This window comes from Vulpes lagopus, chromosome 5, assembly GCF_018345385.1.
Source record: "Vulpes lagopus strain Blue_001 chromosome 5, ASM1834538v1, whole genome shotgun sequence".
Lineage (NCBI taxonomy): Eukaryota > Metazoa > Chordata > Mammalia > Carnivora > Canidae > Vulpes > Vulpes lagopus.
In genome coordinates, this window is record NC_054828.1 from 28,944,164 (window position 1) to 28,961,354 (window position 17,191).

The 17,191-nt window shown below is 49.5% G+C and overlaps 1 protein-coding gene across 1 annotated transcript in view; it reads left to right on the plus strand.

Annotated features, from left to right (window-relative positions):
- LOC121491749 (protein FAM178B-like) overlaps positions 1-17,191 on the plus strand; it is a 65,295-nt gene that overhangs the window by 44,103 nt on the left and 4,001 nt on the right. Inside the window, 4 exon segments of the mRNA XM_041756939.1 lie at positions 599-713; positions 6,542-6,635; positions 6,903-7,079; positions 7,346-7,503. Coding sequence (XP_041612873.1) covers positions 599-713; positions 6,542-6,635; positions 6,903-7,079; positions 7,346-7,503 — 544 coding nt within the window.

Consider the following 17,191-nt stretch of genomic DNA (forward strand, 5'->3'; position numbering starts at 1 on the left):
AGGTCAGATTACCATTCGGGTTTTGTCAAACTAGTCAAGAGACCATGGAATTTTGAACTCAAGCTGGCTGTGAAGATGTGTCCCAGGCTGCAGGGAGTGCCCTGGGCTGGAATGGTGGACCTGGGAACACCCAGATGTTGCCGCAAAGGCAGCATCGTCGAGTCAGCAGTAGGCTTCGAGCTGGCCTCAGCTGGTAGTGGTAAAGGGCCCAGGGCTGCTGCATTGTGCATCTTCTGCATCTTGCAGTTTTGGAGGCCTCTGGATGAAGTCTCTTCATCTGGCTTAGCTCTGGGCAGCCCAGTGCCCCGACTGCTGCCTGATGGAACCAATCAGGGTGTCATCATCCCTGGGCCCTTGCAGTGCAAGGCGGCCAGCTTGAAGACAGGATAATGAACCATCAGGTTCACAAAGCTCCAGCGGATGTCTCAAAAACAACTGGTTGCTTGATTCCTCCAGAAAACACTTGTGGTGCCAGAAAATGTAGAAACTAAACCCCTTAGGCCAGGGGTTGTCACGCACAGGGGTATTCCCTCCTGTGGGAATAGTGAGCCTGTCTCCTTTGCCCTCCTTAACCCTCTGCCCTCCCTTGGCCTGACAGATGGAGACAAGTATTGGTGGTGCCCCTCGCTGCAGGAGGTCATGGAAGCATTTCACAGCCTGGGAGCCCACAGCCCTGCTCTGGGCCTGCAGGGCCTCTGCCAACACAGTGGGAGGTGAGTAATTTCCCTTCCTCACCATCCCTTATCTTTCGTTTGACAGTTGTGCATCTCACTTCAAGCCCAACAACTTGTATACATTAGATATGCGCAGGGTTTTCCATACCTATTATACTTCAGTCAAAATGTTAAAACAAAAAGCAAAAAACAAAAAAAGACCCAAAAAAGAGAGATGCATTCTTCTAAACATTTATTCATGCTAAAAAATATTAATTTAGGGGTGCCTTGGTGGCTCAGTCGGTTAAGTGTCTGTCTTCAGCTCAGGTCATGATCTTGGGGCCCTGGAATCGAGTTCCTCATCAGGCTCTCTGCCCCACAGGGAGTCTGCTTTTCTTTCTCTCTCTCCCTCTAGTCCTTCCACTTGTTCTTTCTCTCTCCCTCTCTCTCTCAAATAAATAAATCTTTTTTTAAAAAAGTATTAATTTAAAGCATTTCCTATTCTAGGGGGAGTGAGAGGGAAGAAAAAAATCATAAGGTATTTCCTATTGTAAAAAGGTCATACCAATGTAATGGGCCATTTGTTGTACAAAAGCATTATTGCTTGTAGTATGCATACTTAGAGCCATAAACATTTTTAAGTTAGAAAAAAAGATTTCCTGTGATTATACATAAAATTTATGTGCATTTCACGGGGATTAAAAAAAAATTGCCAAACTCCAGCTCTAGCCCACATAGTGAAGCAGAGTCTGAGGGATTATAGAACAACTACATACAAGCACCCGTGGATATGAGTATCGTACCATAAATGGCTAATGTTCACATAAATGACCATGCTCCCAGCTTCAGGGGGATGGAAGAACCAAGCAGAGATGAGTCTTGCTGCTTTGGCTGACATCCGCTCCTGCCCCTTGGTGACTCAGAGCTCTCACTGCCGGCCTCTTTTAGGACCTGTCCCAATCTCTCTGGTCTACCTCCAAAGCTTCAATTTTGGCCTGTTACCTAATATCAGCTCATGGCCAGCAAGGCACAATTTCACATGTAATTTCCACAATGACCAGTCTTGTTTTGTGGGCACCCTCTTTGTGCACTGGGCTGGGCTGGGTTAGGGGGGCTACTAATCTGCATACCCATTGTCCCTGCCCCCTAGGAGCGGAGCCATACAATACATAAATGACTATTGTTGGGTGGACAGTGACTAGGTCTGGGTTGTAAAAGTATTACATGTTATAAACTTGTTCTACAAATTATATTCAAACTCTTCCTTGATGACTCTTTGAGAAGACATTCAGGGTGTTTAGGGCCCTGGACAGCATTAGGTGGGATCCGGTCGCCACCATCCTGGTGACAACTTTGGCCCCAGGAGGCACAAGGAACCTCTCCCTTGCCATGGCAGGCAGGTGGGTGTTCCTACACAGGGAAGGCCAAAGCTTTCTTAAGAACCTGTTCCACGACTCTGTTTAGTAATCGTCTGCCAAACCAAACCAGACTAAACCACACTCGCTCTGCTATAAATACCCCACGCATGTGCCAGCCTGCCTCACTCCTGCCCTGCTGCCTTCCCGCCGAGTTCCATATCTGGTGTAATAAGCCACTTGCCTCTTCCCCAACACAGAGCTTCAATCACACCGCCTTCTAGAATGACTTGCGGAAAGGATTACACTTCGAAAAACAAATGCAGTTTGAAGATGGTTCTTGGGAGGCCTGTGGGGCTCAGGAGACCTATTTCTAACTGTTCTGATGAGCACCTGGTGTCCACCTAGAAAGTGAGAGGTGCCCTGGCAGACAGAAGCAGAGAACTACCCAGCTGACTCTGCACCCTGCACAGGGCCACTTTCTCCCCCACACTTCTCCCTTCCCCAGGATTTGATGGCTTCCTGCTCCTAATGCTTCCAGGCAAATCCATCCTCTCTGAAGGCCACAGGGTGCAGGTGGGCATTAGAACTATGGCTGTTTAAATCTGCCACCCTCAAAATACTTGGAATCACAAACCCTAGCATGCAGACTTCTAGCTTGACCAGGCAGTTAGCCCCGGGGTAAGAGGAAGGACTCAGAACTGGCCCAGAGGATCTGGCCGTTGGCTTTAGGGGTGATTTTCTTGTGATGGCCCTGTAAGGACAGCTGGGACAACCTCCCTAGCCACTAGCCTGGGGAGATTTTTAGTTTTTTCCACCTGAACACAGCTTCCTTTTGAAAAGCACAGACACCTCTTGAAACCCCTCCAGTGGCCTTCCTGAGATGTGGGGCAGCAGAGATGCTCGAGTGGGTTACCTGGACTGCTGGCTGGCTGCTGCAGTTGGGTAAACTCTGGGAGTCATAGGTTTGAAAGAGAGCTCTTCTAGACTATTTAGGAAGCACTGTGAAGATTCTGACATCTCCTCCACCAAGGATATGGCTCCTTCATAGACACATGGGCCACAAGAGGAACATCAGGACAGGCTGTCTTCTCCCCACTGTCTTCCTTGTCCTGTTCCTAACCAGGCTTAAGTTCATCCCATGCCAATTGGCTCCACGCCACCCACTGCTCTGTTAACTTCCAGGGATGCCCTGATCTGGGGCTCCCTGACAGAACAGATGCTCTGGGGGCTCCTCCAGGGCACCAACAGAGCCCTCCTATTGCCCAAGGCTGGAAATGAGGGGTTAGGGTATCTCTGCACGTGGCTCCACAACTGGACCATCTTTTTAGTATCTATGAGAAAGACAAGTCTTTTAGCATTTGTTCTTAATCCCAGATTTCCTTGAAACCCATCACCATCCTATCAAATGGTTCAAGATTTCCTTTCAGAAAAAATGGTTCAAGATCCTGTGGCTGGATCACGTGCTGTCCACCTTGTTGCAAACATGGTAGCCCTCTGCCCAGTGATGAGGCTGGGGAGGGAAGAATCAGGAGGATCTGTGGGGGCAAATGGGCAGAAGAGGGACCAGAGTGTGAAGACAGACCAGGAAGCAGAGCAAGAGGTTGAGAGGGGCTTGTGCCACACGGCTACTCAGACACTCTCCATCATGTGCCCCAGTCTCACCTGGGAAGGCAGGGGAGGTCCTTGGTCACCAACAACTGGTCTAATAAGGCTGCTCCCAGGTTACAAAGCCCAGCTGAAAGTCCCAGTCAGATACACAGGACTGGTCACCAATCTGCTGTAGCCTAGTGCCAGAAACCTTCATCCACTTGGTTCTCTGATACGGCAGCCTGGCATAGAGGCCAGAAGGTAATAACTAAATGACAGTTAATCCATTGAAAGAGCATCCTGTCCAGTGTAGGCGAGGCTGGTCACTGGCCATCTCGGGATGGTGTAATTCAACCCAGGTAAAATATACTTCTCTCTCCCTTCCCATTAGCTCAGCATTGATTCAGCATTGACCTGGGCTCATAGAGCCTGGACTAGTCCAGCCTGCATGGTGGGGTCCTAACCACTGGGTGCCTTGATGATGGCTCTCAGTTACAGAGGCAGTTGTGCTCACATGCCTCTCTTACCATCCTCCTGCTGAGAATGTCAGCATACTGTACAGACAGTAACTCTATTATTTTCAACTCTTGGGGGAAACAAACCTAGAAACTGGGATAGAGGTCAGTGACGTGCCCTTCTCAAAATTACTTGTGAGTGTAGAACAGCGTCATCATAATCCAAACTCCAGCTCCTGGGTGCTGGCCACAGGCCAAGCCCTAACCCAGCCATCCAGGGGTCAGGGCTGAGGGGCAGAGTGGGACAGAAGAAGCACTTTGTTCATGGAGTCTAGTGATGGGACCGTCTCGCTGTTAACCTGCCAGAGTCCAGGAGGAGAGTGAGATTGCTAGGCTGTGAATGCCTGTGCTCCTTGGCCTCCAGCTCAGAGCCTGGGGATGGAGGCCTGGGTATCAGCTGATACCGCGTCACAGATGCAGTTGGTTCAGTCAAGTGGTTCCTCAGAATCTTGGAAAGGCAGGGAATAAAGGACCACACTATATTGCCTGCTGTTCCCAAGGAGAGGCAGTACAGGGAAATGCTGGAGCATACACTGGGAGGCTGCCTGCCCTCTTTACTTGGGAGGTTGGCATTGCTTCCCAAGGAGAGGGCTGTTGTCACAGACACACTTCTCTCCCCTGCTCACGTTTTCCACACTCCTCCTACCTCTGGCAGCACCAGACTGTCTGAAAGCCCATTCCTCTTCAGCAAAGTCACAGTCAATTGTGTGCCTGCCCCCACCCTCTAGGAAGTCAGAAAGCATTCCCACTCATGGCTTCCATAACACATGCACCCTCACAGGCTGGAGCATACTGGAATGCCCCTCCTATACTGACATGGGGCTGGCAGGTGCCCAGATGTGCACATGCAGCCTTGCCCTTTTTCTGGTCCTTATAAATGCTGGACTCTGGAAGAATAGCCAAGCCCAGTCCTAACCCCTTGCCCCCCCACCCACCCAACTTTGATGTGTGGGGGCACCATTTCCCTGGGTGCCTAAAGATGGATTTCTCCTTCTCCTCTGAGACGCAGCACCAGCGCCCAGTAAAGAAGAGCAGAGACTTTTCCCTGGAGCCTGCAGGAACAGAGCTCTCCTCTTTCGTCAGTGGTCAGGCGGCTACCCTGGAGGCTGATGTGGTCAGCAGTGTTGCTGTCATCAATGCCTTCATTGTGGAGAGCCCACTGTTATCAGGAACTCCAAACCAGTTAATAAGAGTGGAAAAGTGGACGAGACAGCACAGGAAGCCTTGTCATAAGCTCACCTCAACAGTATACAGCAACCAACAATATGCATTTGTCCAGAGAGAAAGTCATTTAGTGAGACCAATCCTGCTCTGTTTCTATCCAGGGAATGTGCCTAGAAAGTCTGTGCATCAGTGGTGCAGCTCTGCTGTCCACTGGTGCCCCTCTCACTGTGAGCATCTGGCCACCCTGAGTCCAACTTTAGTCTTTAAAGAGCTGTTTGTTTGTCTGTTTTCATATGACCCTAAGCTCTAACTTCATCTCAACATCTCTAGGCTCAACCAGATCTGTTTCCACACTAGGGAAAAACTGGCCATGCTAGGCTTATTGGCAGACAGCATGTTAGTGTGAGACCTGTGGAGGGGTTCTCATTTTTATTCTGAATGTCCCCATATTACATGCTGACCTTGGAAACCAGCCCACATGTGGGCTGCAATGTGGTGTACTTTTCAGTGCATGCAAAGAGTCACCATACCTGTATGGACAAAGAACTTTCTTGAGGAAGACTCTCTTGGGGCAGTGGAGTATGATTTTCTGGTCTTTGGGTCCCAGAAAAATCAAGCCAGAGGCCTGGCTGGAATGGGTTGGGATATGGCCCCCAGTGTTCCCCACTCCTGGTGTTCTTCCCCTTGTGTAGCTCTCACTCCCATGCTGAGTCTGGGTGGCCTGTGTGGACTGGAGAAATTAGGAGTGATGGGATGTCACTTCCAAGACCAGGTGATAAAGGCTGTGGCATCTGTCTCTGGCATTCCCCCTCCTCTCAGATGGCTTGCGTTGGTGGAAGCTGGCCCGTGGTGTGAGGATTCCCTGTGGAGAGCCCTGGATTGTAAGGACCTGCTGGTGGGCACATTGCTGGGAAGCAGTTGTTCTAGCCCATTCGGGCCTGACATGACAGCAGCCCCACTCCCAATATTTTGGAGGCAATGTTCCAAGAAACTGTGAGCCAGAACCACCCAGCTAAGCTGCTCCCAGATTCTCAACTCTCAGAAACTGCATGACATGATAATCGTTTTTAAGCCTCTGTATTTTTAGGTCATTTGTTATGTAGCAGTAGATGACCAGCACACACAGAGCATTAGCCCCTCCAGGCTGAAGGGATCATCCACAGGCTCTCTGCTTCTGAGCAGTGGCAGGCCTCCTCTCTGCTGCAGTCCTCCCCTTGCATCCACCTCCTCCCATTTCCTTCCCTTTGCTTTTGTCTTACCTTAGAGTGCTTAAAAACAACATTAGCCTGAGCTGGAGTGAGCAGCAGGACACCCCCCCAGCGATTGCCTTGGACATTAGCCTGAGCTACATCTGTAAGGTGAGTCAGACAGCAGTTTGATGCAGTAGGTACCATGAAGCACCCACAGTGTGCTCAGCACCACCGTGCAGGCACCATGCTGGCTGCTGGGACCAATGCTGCAGAAAGCGCATGGTCCCACAACTGGGCCTGCCATCTGAGTACCCTGTGCAGGGCGTGACTCTGGGTCTTGTGTTTGGTTTTCTCAGCTGCTGCCTAGCCCCTCCTGCCCTGCCTGGCCTCCTCCTAGGAGGCCATCCCTGCCCTAGCACTCTCTCCACTCTCCAGTTCCTGGCACTGTGTGCCCTCACCCAGCCAGTGGCCTACACTGATGGGGACCTCTTGGGCCTGATTGAGTTGCTGTGCCAAGCTGGCCTAGATGTGGAGCTCCGCCTGCTGCCCAAGACCGATCTTCAGCAGCTTCTGCTCCTGCTCCTTCAGAACATCCAGGAGTGGCCAGGGAAGGTAACCATGCCCCCTGACCCCCATCCCCTGCAGCCAAAGCCCAAGCCCTAGCCGCCTCATATGGCCTTGTCACTAGGGACTAAAGTTGCAACTCAAGTCACTAAATGGGAATAGCAGGCTTGGAGGTAAGCAGGATGCCAAGGAAACTTCCCTTTCACCCTGGCCTCCGTGACCCCCCCTTCTCCTTACTCTAAGTGGACTGGTGGAGAAGTCAGGGTGGAAGGCCGCCCTCCTGCAACCCACCTTGATGCCTGCTGTCCTCACAGCTCCAGCAGCTCTGCTGCACCCTGAGCAAGGTGTCAGGTCACCACCACAACCTGCTGGCACTCGTGCAGTTCTTCTTGGACGTGACCTCTCGAAGCAGGTGGGTGCTCCTCCACCTCTGCCTCCTCCCTCTGACACTCATCCCTTCCCCTGGGACAGGGTGGGCTGTGGGGATCCAGAATCCTCCCCTTGAGTCCCAACAAACCTCCCCCTCCTGCCCAATCTCTAAAACCCAGGAGAAAGAACTAAAAATACAACCCACTAATGAGTTCATTACTAAAGGAAAAAAGCCTAATTTTCTTAACATAGTCTTATTAGCAAAACAATTGTCTTATACAATTAGCTTCTGCCTGCATCGCCACCCCCCCCACCCCTGTTCCCACCCCTCCCCACCCCTGCCTGCTGCTCCCAGTCCTTGGTAGAGGGTTCCTTCTTGTCCTTCAGACCTCCGCAGCATTATGTCCCCTCATCACTCCTCCCCTGTCCCCGCTCCCAAACTCTCAACATTCTGCTTTATTTTCTGCACAGCATGGCTTTCTGCCAGAAGTTTTCTTACTGTTTGTTCCTTATTTATGGTGCCTGTTCTCCACGTTACCTCCAGTATGGAGTCATGGCCATATCCTCCAGCATCTAGAACAGCGCCTGACACAGTCAGCACTCTGTAAATTCTTTTCAAATGAATGAACAAGGTGAACAAACAGCCCACTGGGAGATGGGTCCTTGCTCTGGACCTGGCCCACCCAGTCTCTCCTCTCCTCCTTCCTTCCCCCACTGTAGGCCACAGCCATAGGGAAGTCCTTGTCCTCTCTGGAGCAGATCACTCCTTATCTCTCCTCTCCTCCCATCTGGAATGAGGGCCCTCCCCACCCTTCCAACCAGGCCTGTTCTGGGACCTTTCAAGTAACCCTCCGCTGGGGCCATTCCCCTGCAACTCCCTCCCCAGGGGCAGCTTCTGGAAGCCGGCTAGGCATTCCATTCAGACCCATATCCCCAGGGCCCTGCTGGGTGCAATCATCCTGAGCTCAGCTTCAGTCCTGAGAAGGAGAGTTCAGTCCCTTTCTGTGAATCTGGTTGAAAGAGAGGAGGCCTCTCCAAAGCCCTTAAAGGGAACTTGTTGCTCTATACTTGAAAGAACTGGGCTTCTAGAAGCTCTGAGAACTTTAAGCATGAGCACCAGAGTAGTACCTTGGTGGGCACCATCTACATTAAGCCCAGATGCATGGGACTTCTTTCCAAATGATCTAAAGAAGCTGACCTCTGTCTCCAGGCTCCCTGCTCAACCCCAAACAGCTAGCCCACTGTGTTGCAGAGTCAGAAATTGTCATCTTAGAGGTCTCTCCCACCCCAGCCCATCATGCCATGAAGCCATTAGCTTCATCCTAAATCCTGTCCATTCTGATTTCCAAATCCCAAATTCTTGTTTGTGATTGCCTGTCCATGTCAGTTCCGTAAAAACAGGCACCTGTCTGGGTCTCAGCCACCTCTGTCCCACCTGCTCCTGCTTTCATGTCATGTCTCTCACCTGGATGAACGCTGGCAGTGGCAATCTGTCCCCTCCTCCCTCAAAGTCTGTCCATTCTGTGGATACATGGGATTATTGTATCTCTGCCTTACCTGGAATAGCCAAGTCCAAATGCTTCCAGGGCAATGGTGTCCAGCCTGTTTCCTATTTGCTCCCAATAGGCCACATTATTTGTACTTGTTTTTCTTTCTTTCTTTGTTTCTTTTTTTTAAGTACCCTCCTTGCCTAATGGGCTTAAATTTAACCCACAACCCTGAAGTTAAAAGTTGCATACTCTACCAACTGAGCCAACAAGGCACCCGTTTTTCTCATTCATGTGTACACATACATGCACACACACATATATGTATATACATACACATGTATGTGTACTTTTACGTACATATACGTGTATGATGAACATTCTTTTTCTTAGCTATATAGTGTCCCCTAGTCTACACACAGCTCCCTAATCTGGATAGTCATGCAGGGCACCAGCTTTGTACATCTGTGCAAATGTTTCTAGAGGATAAACTCTTTGAAGTGAGACTGCAGTCCTAAGGTATATACATTTGAAATTTGGCTTCCAAAAAAACTGTATCAATTAATAATACCATCAGTGGACATGAAAATGTCTGTTTCTCTGCTAGTATTCTGTTTTGTTTTGAAGTTTTAGTCAATTTGCTGAGAAATGTCATCCTGTCGTTCTGATTTTTATTCCTCTGATTGCCAACGAAATTGAGAATCCTTTCATGTTTATTGGCCTTTTTTGTTTCTCTTTTTGTAAACTATATCTTGATGCCTCTTGCCCACTTTTCTGTGGAGCAATTAATCTTATTACTTTAGTAATAATTGCTTATATATGTTTCAGCACTCTATTTTTTTCTTCTAAGTCTATACATCATTTTTTTTTGTTACATCACACTTTTAAACTTTTGTGCATGATATCTTTTGGCAAACTAAGGTTTTGGGTTTTTTATAATTTTATTTTAGAATAGATTTAGCTTGACAGAAAAGTTATATGGATGGTATAGAGAGCTGATTCTAATTGAATCTGTCTTGAAAAGAAAAGCCTTCCCTACCCGAGATCATAAAAATATTAACTTTGTTACTATTGGTTCTTAATCCTATCTGGAATCTGTTTTTCAAAGATAAGAGGTAGGGATCTAATTTGATTTTTTCCACCTCTGAAGAGCCAATGAGGCCAACACCAACTCTTTTTTTGTCTTCATAATCCACCTTTCCCAGCCGATTTGAGAGACTACCTTCATCATATCCTAAATTTATGATGTTGTTCATCTGTTAATTGAATCAAATTGATTTCAGGGATCTGTGTCATTTATGGGGATGTCTTTGTAGCTCCAGGGCCTTTGCTAAGTGTTCCTTCAATGCCAGGAGTGAATATAATAGGACAGCCTCACCTCACTTTCAAACAGACGCATCAACTACGGTGATTAATTCCTGCCACAAGCTTTGCTAAAAAAGAAGGATGGGGGGGCACCTGGGTGGCTCAGTGGTTGAGCATCTGCCTTCAGCTCAGGGCGTGATCCCAGGAGCCTGCTTCTCCCTCTGCCTGTGTCTCTGCCGCTCTGTCTCTCTCATGAAAAAGTAAAATCTTAAAAAAGAAGAAAAGAAAGAAAGAAAGAAAGAAAGAAAGAAAGAAAGAAAGAAAGAAAGAAAGAAAGAAAGAAAGAAAGAAAGAAAGAAAGAAAGAAAAGAAAGAAAGAAAGAAAGAAAAGAAAGAAAGAAAGAAAAAGGAAGGAAGGAAGGAAGGAAAGAAAGAAAGGAAGAAAGAACGAAAGATGGATGGGTATTATCTATTTATTTATATTAGATAAAGCATTCAAATAGAACAAAATTCAAAAGGCACCCAGGAGCACCTATCGAAAATGTACCCCTACCGTAGCCACCTAGGCTGCCTCCATGTCTCATCTATGCTTCCCTGAATGTTCTCTCCGCCCTGCTTTTCACTTCAAGGTATGTTTTGGCAGTCATTCCAAATTGGATCAGAAAGAGCTTCTAATTCTTCTTTACAGCTTCACTGTATTCACTGTGGTCTTTAGCTAGCCACCCCCCCGCCCCCGCCCCACCGCCTGCTCCCTGTGGTAGCAACGTTGGAGGAGCTTGCTGGCAGCCTTGTTAGGCCCTCGTGGTGGCTGCCCCACTGGGCTCAGTGCCCAGACTGACCCCAGGAAGGAGGACGTATTGTACATTCTGTCACATTCTTAGTCTACTGACTGGTTAAGCACAAAGCGAGAACTTCCACCAAGATTTGTGTGATGTGCACGTGTGCATGGGCACACACACACACATACACACACACCCTGCTCCCAACCTTGTTGACCAAGACTTCAGGGATGCACTGTAAATTTAAGGCATAGTTGAGCTCAACTATGAGAAATGAAAGTAAATACTAGAGCAAACCATTTGAAATAGAGCCAATAGGAAGACTTTCCCTTGGCAGAGAGTCTGTTTTGGGAATCAGCCCCTCTGGGGTAACTCCGGGGGCCTGTGGGAAGGGGACTTGCCCTTCGAGCTTCTGTGCAGGGTCTCCAGCAAGTGTTGTGAGTAAGTCTCTGCAACCACTCCGAGGAACCCTTTTAGTGGGAGGGCGGAGGCTCAGGGTTGCTTTCACTCTGCTGCAGGCTGATGTTTGCAGGCCCCAGGCCCCACCTCCTTCACCACCCCCGAATGTTTATTAAATGTCCCGCGTATGCTGTTCAACTGTGGCATCCAGAGTAGAGGAGAAGATGAAACCAGCTTGAGCAGGCTGCCAGATCAGCCAGGTTCTGACCAGCAAGGAGGCAGCTGGCTGCTCACGCACAAGTGCAGGAGCGCTGGGAGAAAGTGGCCTTCAGAGTCTTCAGGTCTTTGTACACTGGGGATAAGAGCCAGGACACATGGGGCGCCCCATAGCTTTCCCCCATGTTCCTTCGTGTACCCAAGCTGGGTGAGGCTGCTCCCTCCCCTCAGGGAGGGGCCAGGGCCTGCACCTTCCTCGTAGGGTGTCCTGTCCCCACCCTTGCATCACCTCCACCCCACCCCCGCCTCGCCTCGGTACAGGCCCTAGACCAGTACATTCTCCCCCAGCCTGTCTATCCTTGACTCCTTGCTCCACCATAACTCCCTCCCCATGTGTCACCACACGTATCCTGTCCCTCCTGGGCCCCTGACCCCTCTGGCTGACCAGGACTCATTCAGAACTGCTGGTCAGCCTCCTTGGGGCCCTCAGCAGATTCCAGACATCACCACACTTCCTGCTACTAAAATCTCTCCCCTCTCTCTCTCTCTCTGTCTCTGTCTCTCTCTCTGTGTGTCTTTCATGAATGAATAAATACATTTTTAAAAATCTTTAAAAAAAAACGGGGCGGGGGGGTGTGTGGATCCCGGGGTGGCTCAGCGGTTTGGCACCTGCCTTTGGCCCAGGGCATTGTCCTGGAGACCTGAGATCAAGTCCCACATCGGGCTCCCAGCATGGAGCCTGCATCTGCCCCCCCCCCTCTCTCTCCCCCCCACTCCCTTCTGTATGTGTGTGTGTGTGTGTCTTTCATGAATGAATGAATAAATCTCTTTAAAATCTCTAGCAAACAGCACTGCCCCTTGTTTCTCTACACATAACCTAGTTGACCCACGACTCACCACCTTCCTTCTTGCTCACCTGACCTCCCATATCAGGCACCAACAGTCCTGCCCCCTCCAGACCTATAGTCATCCCTTTTCCTGTGCCTTTCATTTTTTATTCTCTAATTCTTCCTCAGTAAATATATGCACTCGTGCATCTCCTACCTTAGAGGAGCAGTTCTGCTGCCACCCTCACCCCTACAGCTCCTGCATCTCCCTACCCTCCTTTACTTCATTCACCCAGAATAGGCACTCTGAACCCTGCCCACCCTGACACAGAATGAATTCTTCAGAGCTCAGAGTGTCATAGGGAATTCTCACATAAGAAAACAAGACATTTCAGGCTCTGGGGGTGGACAAGGCCAGAACATTCTAGAAGGAGGCAGCCAAGGTCCCCCAACTCTTAGAATTTTAGAAGGTCTCAAAATCCGGAGGAATTAGAGGCAGGATGAAGGTCATGTCTAGGGGCAGAGGGGCCATGCTGGAACCAAGAGGGCAGCAAAGAAAAACAATAAAGCCAGGAGTATGAAGGATTGTGGCTGAAGAGGATTTGGCTCACCTTTATGAGTGGGCATGCATGTAGGGGGTGATAGAAATGACCTAAAGACCCAAGAGTATGCCTGGGTGGCTCAGTGTTTGTGTGTCTGTCTTTGGCTCAGGGCATGATCCTAGGGTCCTGGGATCAAGTCCCACATTGTGCTCCCCACAGGGAGCCTGCTTCTCCCTCTATGTCTCTGCCTCTCTCTCTTGTCTCTCATGAATAAATATTTATATAAAAAGAAAAAAAAAAGCAAGGAGTAGAGGAGATGCACGTCATCTGGTACTCTAGCCAAACTGCCTTATCACTACTGACCTAATGACCCTTTCTCAGGATCAAGCTTATTGTTTTCTTCCTTGGCTTCACAGTATCATTCCCCAGACTCCACTTCTTTGGTCCATCCTTCTCAGCTGCCATCATCTAATTCTTTCCTCCACTGCTCCTCAAGCCTCGGTTTGCGGGGAGATTCTGCCCCAGTCCCCCTCCTTTAGTCACACCACACACTACTTTGCTATCAGGCTGGGCGCTGTGGTGCTCTGTTCATAGGCCTGGCTTTGGGTCTCTGGCACCCCTTCCCCAGCTGCTGAGTGTCGCCCTACCAGCCCACCCCAGGAATTGCCTTGCAGAACATGGTTACCTTATCTGAGGCAAGGTGCCTTTCTTGGGAGAAGCCCAGTGCCTGCCCCTCTGCCTCAGTCCGGGATGTCTCTGAAGGACATTGTCAGCTCCAGAGGTCCTTGTGGGGTCAGCCAAGGGCTTTGCTGTGACTGTGTATTCCAGCCTGGCTTTCTCCTTTGGTTCATAGCTGCTTCCTTCATCCCCACAGGAAGTCATCCCAAGAGCACCTGTCTCCTCTTCTCCTGCCATAAATTCCCTTCATGCTCACCTCCATCTCAGATTCCACCTCCTAGGGGCACTGGACTTGAGACCCCACCTCCTCCATATCCATGGCTGCAACTCCAAGCACATGCCAGGGGCTCCCAAGTTGATACCTTTGGCCAGACTTTCCTGCTAAGCACCAAATCTGCATGGACAAGTATTTCAGGTTTAGCATGTCACCACCTTCTCCTGTCTTCTGTGGCTCCATGACCGTGTCAGCACCTGCCCACTCTCTAAAGCCTGGAAGTATGGGGTCACCCCTTGTCCCCTCCAGCTCCTCCTCCCCAACAACAGTCACCTCTCCCATCACCTTCACACAGTTCCAGATCTTACCACAGCACCCCTGGATTGCTACCTCCTTCCAGACTGTCCCCCGTCTGACCCATGCTTGCACTTGCACTGTCCGGTGGTGTGGCCTCCCTTGAGATGCAGAGCCAGCCACATCACTACTTTGCTTCATTAAAATCCCTCAGGCATCTGTCCTCAGGATGAAATTCAAACAGTGGCAATACTAGGACTCTTGTGTCCTATTTCAAAATCGTTTTTTTTTTTTTAAAGATTTATTTATTTATTTATTATAGACAGAGAGAGAGAGGTAGAGACACAGGAGGAGGGAGAAGCAGGCTCCATGCCGGGAGCCCGACGGAATCGATCCCGGGACTCCAGGATCGCACCCTGGGCCAAAGGCAGGCGCTAAACCACTGAGCCACCCAGGGATCCCCTCAAAATCGTATTTTATCCCCTGCCCAGCGTCCCAGGCAGCCTCCCATGCTCTAGCCACCTCAACTCATGATTTGTCTTGGAGCCTTTCAGCATCAATTCTGTCTTCCCTTATTCCTCTCCTCTTTGCTTGGTTAGCACTTCCTCACCCTCAAGACTAGGCTCAGACCAAGGTATCTCTCCAGAAATGCCTCCTTCACAGGTCCTGACTGTCAGCACTTTTGCTGACTGGGATGTGGGCATCTTGAGGGAGGAGCTGGGACTTTGCCCTCTGGGCCCTTGGAGCCTGATAGGGAGGCGGGAGTCGAGGGAATGCCAGTGGAGCGGTTGTTTCTGGAGGGCAGATCTCAAAAAGCACAGAGTTGGTTTTTAGTAGCCAATTCCAAAGAGAGAGATGGCTCAGGCAGACTCGGAGATGGTGTGGTACCACTTTGCACACTGCAAACCAACCCAGTAAGGAAAAAGTGGGAAATGTCTAAAGGCTACAGGGGCTGCACCAAAAGCTCAAGCATGATCTCGGACTTCAAAAGATGTGGAAGATGGAGAGTGGGACGCAAAAACAGCAGATGGACAAACAGCATGGACCAGTGATGCTGCCGGTGGAGAAAACTAAGTCCCACAGAACGGGCTTCCACATAGTTGTTTTCGAGGCAAGGAGTGCTGTTTGGTGCTGGCAGTGATATATTGACACTGATGAAGAGAGAACGACACTACATAATTCCTATTTTGCTTCTTTTCTCTGACAAGGAGCATAATTTTTCATCTGGACTCCACTATTGATCAAAGGGAATTGAAGCCTAAGACAGCACGGGAGGAAACCGTGTGTCTGCATCCAGCTGTGTGGAATGGGTTTAAGTCCCCTGTGGTACAAGGACGTTCCACATCAATCCTTTGAGAGGAGCAGATGGGTCCCCTGAGTCCACGGAGACCTTGGGAGGTAGGGAGGGACTATCCAGAAGGAGCATGGCGGGCTCGAGGCACCCCCCCCCCCCCATCATTCCCCAGGGATGGTTGTGAGCACATACACAGAGAAGGAAGCTCTGCTTTCTAGGATTCCTAAGAATAAATCATAGCAGACTAGCCTCATTTATGTTTTGACAGACCAACCAGAATAGTACTCTTGAGAGGACTGTCTGGGTTCTTGTAAGGCACTTGGTAGAGTCTACCGTCGTATCCTGAGGACAACGTAAGAAAGATGGGCTGAGCAATGCTGAAGTAGCTAGGCTCTTCACAAGGTGCTGCTGGCCATCAGAGTGCTGTCCTGGAGGGTAGGCCCCTAGGGCTCCCACGGTCTTGTCTTCCCTGACAGGTCGGTAGGGACAGACCCCATGTCTCAGATGAGGCCATTAATAGAGCGATAGTCAGATTCCTGCATGACATGAATACAACTGACAGGGAATGGAAGATCCCAGAAGATCTCAACAAACCATAATGACAGTCTGAGAGGAAAAGTGAGACCCAGCTACACAATTAACAACAAGATCTTGGAAATGGGATGTGACAGCAAGACATGTGAGAAAGACTTTGGGCTCAATCTGTGGTCTGTGTAGCATCACAGGGCAGCCAGGAAAAGCAGCATCCAGGCCAGCTCTGAGAACCTCACTGATGTTAACATTGACAACCCCCCAGGGTCTTCAGAGGACCCAAACCACAGTGGCAAAAAGATTCTGAGAGAAAAAGTGTGGCTGTTGCACCTGAAGAAGAGTTAGTTGTGGAAAATATGGCCACTTCCCTCAGGTATGTGGACGGCCTAATTAAATGGACAAATATGCAGACATTAGATGGGGTGACTTTGTTTTTAATTAAGTTCTATGCCCAAAATGGGGCTTCAACTTATGACTTTTGACCCTGAAATTCAGTCTCATGCTCTACCAACTGAGCCAGTCAGGCACTGCCTAGGTGGGATGACTTTTTAAGATGTGTTCTAAGCCTAAAGTTCTGTGGGTTTCATCATAACACCAAAAAGAAAGAGGGAAGTAGAACGATAAGGAGGATGGGAGTTGGGTTGTAATTGTCCGTATGAACTTTGTTTAATAAATAATAGTAACTTTTTAATTTATATATGTGCAGGAAAGGACACATCAGAGGTGACGAAAACCACTTCCCCGACTTTCATCCCATAGCTTTGTTTTGCCTGTTTTTGAACATGTATATGTACAGTGTTCTCTCTTGTGTCTGGCTTTCTCAGCATAGTGTCAACACTTTGTGGGACTCATCCATGCAGAACTGAGCTGTTGTATTTGGATCCTTCATGTTGGCATGTAGTGGTCTTCCGTAAGAATCTGTGGTTGTATCTTCCTGTCTGCACTATGCATGCCCACACTCATGAGCACCCCAAGGTGTGCGTGGATGCCTGGGCAGATTCCCAAGGAGGTTGCCCTGACCTCTAAGCTGGGCCCTGGTCCTTCCTGCCTGGGTAGTATATGCTCCTACGTTAAGATAGACTCCAAGTGAAGGCCTGAGGGGGTGGGAAGGGAAGTGGCATGAGAGGTGGCTGTGGTGCCAGAGAGGCAGTGTGGACAGCCCTGGAGAGGCAAGCCAGGCAGATGCCCTGCAGCAGGGTGTTGGGCAGCATTTCCACAGCGGAAC